This window comes from Semicossyphus pulcher, unplaced genomic scaffold (genome assembly GCF_022749685.1).
Source record: "Semicossyphus pulcher isolate SPU_LCO1_2020_fin unplaced genomic scaffold, fSemPul1.0.p SCAF_10, whole genome shotgun sequence".
NCBI lineage: Eukaryota > Metazoa > Chordata > Actinopteri > Labriformes > Labridae > Semicossyphus > Semicossyphus pulcher.
The window spans coordinates 3,357,887-3,368,100 of NW_027211604.1; the positions used below are offsets into that span (position 1 = coordinate 3,357,887).

Genomic DNA, 10,214 nt, shown 5'->3' on the forward strand with positions numbered 1-10,214 from the left:
CTCGAGCATGCCGTAGGGCCTTCCTGTATTTATTAAGACTATTTTGCCAGAGTAAACGAGACTCTTCTGTTTTGGTGGATCGCCACATTCTTTCAGATTTACGCCACATTTGCTTCAAGTTACGAGTTTCTGAGTCATACCATGGAGCTAGCCTCTGTCGTTTAATAATATTCTTTTTTAAGGGGGGCAATCGAATAAGAGCTTTCTGTAGTAAACAGATGTGGTAAAGAATTAAAAGCAGCTGGAATTGCTTCCTTAAATTTAGCTACAGCCCTATCAGACACACTACACCCTGCTGCTGAAAATGTCCCTGTCGTGGGACTAACAAAGATCTAACTTATAACAATCACTAAGGCTGGCTTCACACTGGAAGCGTGCGTGACGGCAGCGGTTCTCGGTCAAAATCCACGGTGAAAATGAATTGTGAAGAGACCTATTGATCTCTGACAGCAATATTAACATCTCTTCCTGTGGTAAAAGTCACAGGCATGGAGAGTAAAGTAGGTCAACACTTCCATCAATTACACTCCTCTTGTAATTGATGGTGAACATGGAAACACAAGTCATATCCCAGGACTGCAGCTTGTTGACAGTTGCATTAAGGATTATTATGATCTCTTAAAGTTGCATCACATTTCCTCTGGGTATTGATGACTGATTCCCATAACTTAAAATCACGTCCATAAAACATGACAACAGAGGAGGTCTTGTTTGGAGCTTAGAGTGGAGACACAAGAACAGGCTGATAGAAGACACTCAAAGTAGGTATGACTGGTGTACAAGAACAGGTGTTGTTTTTTAAGTTTACCATGCTGGATTATTTAGTTGCTTTAAATTTGTTGTGGAACCTGATAGGATTATACTTTTCTGATCATCAGGGAGGATTTTTAGCTTCAGTGCAGAAGAGGAAGGAAGGGGTAGGTAGAAAGACTTTACAAGATGAAATGTACTTTACAGGAAGAACGTACGACCCAATTCAAACCCCAAGATGGGAAAGATGTCCTTTCTAGTTCATTGTACCATCACTCTGATGCTTGGATTTCATTAGATTATTTTTTTTCTTTCAGGATGATGGAAAACTTCACCTACAACAGCCTCACACTCCAGCTGGAGGGGCTGAACGTCTCCAAGGACTCCCTCTACCCTGCATTTCTCTTCTTCTTTTTCTCCTACCTCTTTATAATGGTTGCAAATGTAGGCATTGCTTTTCTGGTTTTCATTGACAAGAACCTTCACCAGCCGATGTACCTTCTGTTTTGCAACCTGCCCTTTAATGACATTCTTGGAAACTCCATCATGGTGCCCCGTTTGCTGGTGGATATGATGCAGCCTCCCTCTGAGCGTCTCATCAGTTACTATGAATGTATTGTCCAGGCTTTCACCACACACATGTTTGGAACAACCTCTCACACCGTGCTCATGATCATGGCCTTTGACAGGTATGTGGCCATCTGCAATCCTCTGCGCTATGCAACAATCATGACCAACAAAATGGTGATCAAGCTGACGGTTTCTGCCTGGGGGGTGGCTTTTGTTTTGGTCGGGATTCTTCTCGGTCTGACCATTCGGCTGAACCGATGCAGGACTCTGATTACAAACCCTTACTGTGATAATGCCTCCTTGTTTAAGCTCTCCTGTGAGAGTGTGTTCATCAATAATGTCTATGGCCTCACTTTCACTGTTGTGTTGTTCACAGCTTCTGTAGGCACCATTGTTCTCACCTACACTAAGATTACAGTCGTCTGTCTGACCAGTAAGAACAAGTCTTTGAACAGTAAAGCTTTAAAGACCTGCAGCACTCACCTGATTGTGTATCTGATCATGATTTTCAATGGAATGTCAATCATAACTCTTCATCGTTTTCCCAAGTACTCATTCTACAGAAAACTTTCTACCGTTTTGTTTCATATCATCCCTGGCAGCCTCAACCCCATCATCTATGGCTTACAGTCAGCAGAGATAAGGAAGTTCTTTTTAAAGATGTTTCAGTCCAAAAGAATTTTGCCATCAATAAAAATATAGTTATTGTTTTTTAATGTAAATATAAATTGCTCTGTGGTGTGAGATCAATGAATGATTTAGAGAAAAGTAAATGGTTGATTCTTCATTATTTTTAGTCTACCAAACCGTGCAGGCATTGTTTGGCCTTCAAAAGACTTTCACCATCACAAATAAAGGGTCCTATTTTAAGGATCTAAAGCATGTGGTCTGAAGCAAGTGAGGTATGGTCATTTAGGGTGCTGATACAGGCCAAAGGAGCAGAGAGTATTAAGTCTCTTGGTTATACGTCATCGTGTGTAAAAACATGTCTGCTTATTTTTAAGTGTCTTTGTTTAAAATCAGAGTCAGAATAAGACACTAATAATAAGTATGTAAAGACACGTGCATCAAAATGTAATTTAACAACAGTAATGAGACATTGTAAATAAATAACCCTACACAAAAGATTTCATTAAATGATCAAATTGATTAAAAAATATATGTTATTTAATTATATATACTTGCTGAGTTAAACTATGCTGATTAAAACTGATACTATGATGGTGTGACCAAAAGACCAACAATTTTTGCATCGTGTTACAGGTTTTTTTTCCCCCTTCGATTAAACACAATCTGCAATTAACCACCATCAACATACGTGTGAAAACAAAACACCTTCCTGTCTGAAGTTTATTACCAACATCAACCAGAGGAGCACTCAGCTCGGTTAGTACCGCAGCCTCTCTCGGAAACGTTCTCACTTTGTCAAAACATGAGAAGTATCACGGTGTCATAACCCGGCCCGTAAGGCCACGACAAACAACTCGGAGAGACACGAGTCGCCAAAAGTTCATGAATTTATTACAAAAACAACGTAAGTTAACTAAGGAGTTTACAAATACTATGAGATGTGTGAAATCTGTATTATCAGTAGTGTACATGTGGGTGTGTGAGTATTGTGTGGTGAGATTAGGCATAGAGCGATTATTGGCCGGGCCGATTATCGGTGCCGATATTCGGCACTTGGACGCATATCGGCATCGGCCTTTTTTAAAAATCCGACGGCCGATAAGAGATCAATTTAAAACTGGGTTATTTTGGCTCTGATGCAGCCGCGCCTCTGTCTGCGGTCACTACTCTGTCTCCAGCATTGTCCCACCCACAGCACTGATTGGTTACACGCAGAGCCACGGCAGAGGTAACAGCCAATCAGCAGTGAAAGCTGTGCATGCAGAGTGCTCACACACACGGTGGAGAGGAGAAAAAGTTAATTTCTTTGCAAATTTTATTTAACTTTGTTTTATTTACTTTATAAAACTTCAGGAAGTTATTTATTTATTTATTTAAATTTTCGGTAAACTTTATAAGAGATGCTGCTGACCCTGGGAACTCCCTGCGCTTTTTGTTTGTTTGTTTAATAAACATATGCTTAAAGGCATTTAAACAAAGTTAAGTGTTGGAGTTTGTATTATTACAAATTTTGAAGCCAATATTTTCATTTTTACTGCAAATGAATATCGGCTCCAAATATCGGTTATCGGCCTCCTTGACTACTAATAATCATTATCGGCCCTGAAAAAAACATATCGGTCTATCTCTTCTGAATACACTCCACAGCTTGACCAGAATGTCATGGATTGAGTGAAAGATACTGTCCAAGATGACATGGACGGCTCTGGCCTTGCGGAATAGATTCTTTGCTTGTGTCAGCTACCTTTAAGCCTCAGGACACATCCACAACCAGGACAGACTCATCGAGCATCCTCAGCAATGACAGGCAGCTTGTGAAAGACCTTAGCCTCGACAGGAAGTAGTGATGGCTCTGACACTTCATGAAGACTTGTAGTTGTACTTGTTGTAGGTGCTTGACACTGACCCACTGTATGGGAACATGGACTTGGCCCTCATTAGATCCACAACCAGCTCTTTTGCCTGTGTCATATTGAGGTTTAAAAGTTTCAGCCCGATTATCATACAAAGTTACCCCCCTCAGCCCTGTTCTCAGCGTGCTCGCCCTTAATGATACCCTCAGCTCTGTCAGAGTCATAAGGGGACTTCTGAAGAGGGTAAATCCGAGTGTGGAAGTTGAAGTCCGTGATGTGGAAGGCAAAGAGTAAGAGTAGAGATTTATTTGATGAAGGTAATTCATGCAATGGAAAGCTGGGTTGCTCATTGGGAACTTGATGAATGTAGTTACTGGATATGTAGTCTCACAACGACTGCGTGTATAACATCAGTAACAGGTCAGCATGGGAGAACACTTGTTGCAACTCATATGGATGCAGGCTCATGACAAGCAGTTCAGTGTCCTCGCTACAGACATGTTCTTTAACCATGATATGACCTGTGTACTCCTGTCCTCCTTTAAGTCCCGTCTGCCTGAAGAGTCTAAAGGACGTCCACAGACATGATGAAGTCAGGGATGTCTTCGTGTAGCCGTGTTCCATATGTTGATGGAAAGTAGATACCACATGTACCTTCCTGACTTACCCTGTGGGTTGCTCCTGTCCTACACCTCTGTAACTCTTTCTCCCCAACCACTCGGGGATTTCCCTAACCTCAACAACACACTCAGTCGGAACAACACCAGCAGACCTTTGTTTTAAACTATGGCTTTGTTTGAGCTGTTTTGCTGTGCAATGATGGAGATGCGGTTTTAACAAAAGTATGCGGCGCGTTTCTGGTCCGTCAACGGCGCGATCGACTCCGGAGGAATTGAAGGGTTAGACCTACAGCACTCACCTGATTGTGTACCTTATCATGCTGATCAGTGGATTTATTGTAATTATTCTGCATAGTTTCCCTCAGTACTCAGACTACAGGAAACTTACGGCCATTCTGTTTCAAATCATCCCGAGCAGCCTCAACTTTCAGGTAATCCTCATTCCTCGCGACACGGTCGGCCATTGAGGGAACTGCAGTAGACCTTCTTGTCGCGGACACTCGTACGCATGAAAGAGCATCTGGGGTTTTTGCCGAAGACACACGAAACTGAGCATGCTCAGTCTTGGAACTCATCGGCTCTGTTTACTTTATACTGACGAGTCGTGTTCATTGAGCGGCATCGTGTTGTCCAAAAGGTAGTCATAACGTTACATAAATACACTGCAGGACTCCGGCATTGTGCTTCGTAACCAAAGGGCGACCAAGAACATTCGCCAGGCGGGGCAGAGCGGCTGGAGAGAGCTGGGATGAAGCTCTTGTGCTGTGAGAGAAAATACGCTGCACGCGGGTTTTGTTTCTATGACAACAATAAGTTGTGTTTTGACGTCGGTCACTTCCTGTTTGGTCAGACGGGCTTCACTAGATAAAACTTGTTTTTGTTTTGTATTCTTGTGTGTAGTTTGTGTTGTTGTTGTTGTTGTGGGTGTCGGTCGTTTGTTGGCGTCCGTCTCCATTTCACAGCTTGTGTTGTCTCGTGTTGCACACTGTTGACTGCAGTGGCGTAGAATGAGCTCTTGGCAGAGGTACTCGCAAACTTGAACTTAGTAAACAAAAGTCTAAATATTGAAAGGACGTTTGAAAATATTGAATCAAAGTTTTAACATATGAAATGAAACTTAGAAGAATTAGAAGAGAGCTTAGAAGGGAACTTAGAAGAGAATATTGAATTAAATCTGACATCATCAAGGCAACATCAGGAATGTTCAGTGTGAAATAATATTCAGCAAGGCATTAAGGAATAAAAAAATGTGTCATTTTTAAGTGAGGCAGCACAAAATCCTGTAGAAGTAATCCTTAGTTGCATGGAGATAAATAACACTCTGTAAAATGCATTTCAGGGTCAACATAATATATATTTATACTTTCGTTGGGACGTGCTAGAACTCTCTTATTGTACAGAAGCTGTATTCAGTCTGATTGATCCAATTTAGTTCCTGAATTTCTTAAAACATTCTTAGTCCCCAGGAACTCTATAATTCAGATTTTGCCTCAGAAATGGGGGGAACAAGATTTTATCATCAGCAAACATATAAAATGTTCTAACCAACCTATAAGGAATATAGATGGTCCATGGAGCCTTGTGGGACACCACAAGTAACTTGCACTATATCAGAAAATCTGGATTCGCAAGAGAATAGCAAAATCAAAAGCTAAGAAAGCACATCAGCGTATTTATTTTTATAGGAAACTTGGAAGTTTTAATGTTGACAGCACTTTTATGAAGATGTTTTTATTCTTGTTTCATTGAATCTGTTCTTCCCTTTTCTTGTATCTGCTGGTTACGGCTCACTTCCCCTCAAAAACAGACTGCAGGGTATTGTAAAAGTGTGCGGCAGAATTGCAGGTGTGAACCTGAATGACCTCACAGACCTGCACACGGTCAGGATTGTAGGAAAGACCCGTTGGGTTTTAGATGATCCGAGCCGCCTGTTGGCTGGTGAGTTCTTGCTGCTGCCGTCAGGCCGCAGACGCATTACCCTAAGATGCAGGACCAACAGACACAAACACTCCTGAGTCCCTGCTGCTGTCGGCGTTTCAAATGGTTCAACAACATGGATTTGTACTTACGGTGGTTCTTGTGGTATGTTTATACAACTTATTATTTATTGTTTTTTTGTGTGGTATGCTGTGTTGATTGCTGGTTGTACAGTAAATTGCCCCTCAGTGATAATAAAGTTACCTTTATGTGTCACGTAGCTCACAGAAAGAGAAACGTTTTTTTCTGATAAATGTTGGTACCAGGCAAACGTAACAGAAGGTACAACATGTTATCCGTCCAGGTTTATGTGGTCTATGTACTCCAACAAATACATTATAGCAAAAAAACACAACACTATGTTCATATTAAACCTTTGACTAACAAGCTTGTTAAAAGTGTTCATTAACCCCATGATGATTACATCATGGTTTAGGTCATCATCCAGCTTTCCCCAGAGGAAATCAGGCCCATAAAACAGACCGACGAGACTTGTTTGTCTCGAGAAGACCCGAAGTCTTTGACATGTCGTGGTAGACCGGTCATCATTGTTGGTTATCTGTTTTACGTACCTGGTGTTTTCATGTCACTCAGTACAGGTGGCAACAGAGCAGAAAGGATTTTACAGGGCAGGGAGTTTAATATGTTTTTCATATTCACGTCTCTTTTCACCTTTTGGTTCTGATTTCAAGATGAGATGGATCCTCTTCTAATGACACACACGTGGAAGGACCTGGGTGGTGAACTATTTTAACTTAAACTCTGAAATCCTGTTACATACACGAACACTGAGACAGATTCATTCAGTCGTCACAGGACAGAGCGACTGTGTTTTCCCTTCTTCTGTTGTCAATGAAATGTTCCATCGTAGAGTCGAGATTCCCGGTTATGGAAAAGCTTTGGGAACTCTTTCCATCTACTGTTGAGACAATTTGGTTTAAAAGCAAATGCAGTTGATTTAATGACATTTTCTCTTGTTGTAAAATCTTCATGTGTGGCTGATTTTGTTTTCCCGTCTATATCTTTGTTTTTTTCCCGCACAGCCCCTGATGGAAAACTATACCTTCAACAGCCTCACTCTTCAGCTCGAAGGGTTAAAGATCACAAAGGTGAACAAGTACCCTATCTTCTTATTCCTGCTCTTGTCCTACGTGTTCATATTAACAGCCAATGTGGGCATTGTGGTATTGATCTGGACGGAGAGAAGCCTCCAGCAGCCGATGTACCTCCTGTTCTGTAACCTGTCGATAAATGATGTGATGGGAAACTCTCTCTTAGTTCCCCGTGTGCTCGCGGACATACATGTTCCCCCCCCTGAACGCCTCATTCACTACTACGAGTGTGTGATGCAGGCTTTTACTGCACATATGTTCGGCACCAACGCACACACCGTGCTCATGATCATGGCCTTTGACAGATATGTGGCCATCTGCAATCCTCTGCACTATGCAGCCATAATGACTGACAGAATGGTGATCAAGCTGACGGTTGCTGCCTGGGGGGTGGCTTTTGTCTTGGTCGGGGTTCTTCTTGGTCTGACCATCCGGCTGAACCGGTGCAGGACTCTGATTACAAACCCTTACTGTGACAACGCCTCTTTGTTTAAGCTCTCCTGTGAAAATGTGTTTGTCAATAATGTCTACGGCCTCACTTTTAGTGTTGTGCTGCTGTCCTCCTCTATCGGCAGTATAATCCTCACATATTCTAAAATCCTCGCAGCCTGTCTGACCAGTAAGAGTAAGTCTTTAAACAGTAAAGCCTGGAAGACCTGCAGCACTCACCTGTGCCTGTACATGATCATGCTTATCAGTGGGTTGATCCCCATCATCCTCCATCGCTTCCCCGAGTACTCCGAGTACAGGAAGATTTCGGTTATTCTCTTTAACATTGTTCCCGGCAGCCTGAACCCGGTCATCTACGGGCTGCAGTCGCAGGAAATACACAAGAGTTTGACCAACATCTTCCACATCAGGAAAGTTAAACCGAAGCTTTAACCTGCCAACCTGATCCCGTTGGAGCAAAGTTTTTGTCTGACCTGTTTATGTACTACATTAAAGGATTATTTCAGTTAATCGTTTAAAAAAAGAAGGAGTCTTCTTTCAACGTATTTTTGTAAGATGATAAGATCAATAAAACGTATTTGCTAAATTCTCCAGAAGCTCTGAATGGAAGACTTTCAACAGGTGTCAGGTGCAGATCAGTTCGCCATGTGGTCAGTTGTTGAAGTCGCGGTCTGCTAAACTTTGTAAAGACGGCTTGTGTTGTTGTTGTTCCATGTTCTATGATAACTACACAATGCTATTTTCTCACTGATTGGCACCATTGCTTATTAAGTTAGCCTACTATGCATACATAATAGTTTGATGTGTGAAGAGTCATCAGACACCTGTTTGTATTGCTGTGCATTACGGTTAGTTGTTGCTGTGTGTTTACACCTACGTTTCCAAAGGTGAAGGTGTGGGACTGAAAGAGCCGAACTGTTAATGATTGCAAAGCTTGTTGGTGTAGATTAATTTATATTCATCATTAAATATTTCTGTTTTCGTGTTCATACGTCAGATAGCAGACACCCTTCCTCTGAGGATAAACTGTACACTTTACAGTTTACATTTCAAAATAAGGTAAACTGAATTTCACAATAAAGGAAATATATCAGAAACACATTTGTAATACTTTATTCTCTCACATTCACTTTTAGAATAACGGCGGTCAAACATGATCACTATTACTGAGCCACTGGAACTTCATCCACTACAGGACTAACATGTGGAGGCAGATATGCGAGCTCTATCTAGCACTTTATTTGATGGTATATGTTTCTAGGTGATCTCGTTAACTTTCAGTAATTGGTCTGGTCTGGTCGCTCCTTTCTGTTTAGCAAGAACATGGAAAAGTTACCTCAAGTTGAATCAATTTCGTTCAGTGGAAAGATCAAATAAGACGTTGACTACTTTGTAAACAAGGAATGCTCTTAACCACAGGAAGCGTCTCTACAAGCCTGTCAATAACACAGATGAGGGTGGGTGGAGGGCTGTGGATGAGGGATTCAGTTGCAGGTGGCAAAGCAGCTGTAAAATATTTCTGAGGATGCCAGGTGGGTGACCTAGGACCTGTGGCCTGGAGCGGAGAAGATCAGGAGACCTAACTTGGACAGTCATGAGGCAGAGCAGGAACCCTCAGGATGACGAAAGGCTTACAGCACTGCAGGGCAGCCATCATGATGAGACAGGTGGAGTAGGGTAGTGATGCATTCCAGACATCGCATCAACCTTGTCAGTAACACAGAGACGGCTGGGTGGAGGTGGTTTAGATGAGGGATCCAGTGGTAAGCAGCATTAAAGCTGTACCTTTAAGCTGAGGAACAGTCCTGGCCTGGTGGCTGGACGGGGGCTGAGCAGGAGGCAGGTCAGGAACAAAGTAACAACCCTAAGGTGGGGGACATTTTCAGGTGGATGGGGGCAGGGCAGAGGGAGAGCAGGGGCTCTCAGATGTAATGGGTAGGGCAGACGGGCTGGCCTAACGTTAAGGCATGGTTCAGTATGGGCAAACCAGTGGAGGGCTGGGCAGGTGCCAAAACGTTAAGCAGGAGCCTGCCGACTGGGGGCTGAGGAGGTCAACAGCCTGGGACCAAAGACTGCTGAGACACTGGCCACTGAACCTGGCTCGACCCCCTGAGGGTGAGTCTCATAATCCCTGGTGACATTAACATGAAAGACTTAAAACAAATCTCTATTTGAGACAAAGAATGTCCTTATTTGCAGTTGGGGCGCTTTCAGACAGCAACCAGTCATTCCATCAGCTGCCAACATCAAGG

General features: G+C 42.6%; 2 protein-coding genes across 2 annotated transcripts; both read left to right on the plus strand.

Moving 5' to 3' along the window:
* Nucleotides 1-1,068: 1,068 nt before the first annotated feature.
* On the plus strand, nt 1,069-2,022 carry LOC138599634 (olfactory receptor 8G17-like). The gene has a single exon (XM_069671388.1). The coding sequence runs from the start codon at nt 1,069-1,071 to the stop codon at nt 2,020-2,022; it is 954 nt and encodes a 317-aa protein (XP_069527489.1).
* Nucleotides 2,023-7,449: 5,427 nt separating this feature from the next.
* LOC138597945 (putative olfactory receptor 52L2) lies at nt 7,450-8,394 on the plus strand. Its single transcript, XM_069669554.1, has one exon. It carries the CDS (start codon nt 7,450-7,452, stop codon nt 8,392-8,394), a length of 945 nt encoding a protein of 314 aa, XP_069525655.1.
* Nucleotides 8,395-10,214: the final 1,820 nt, after the last annotated feature.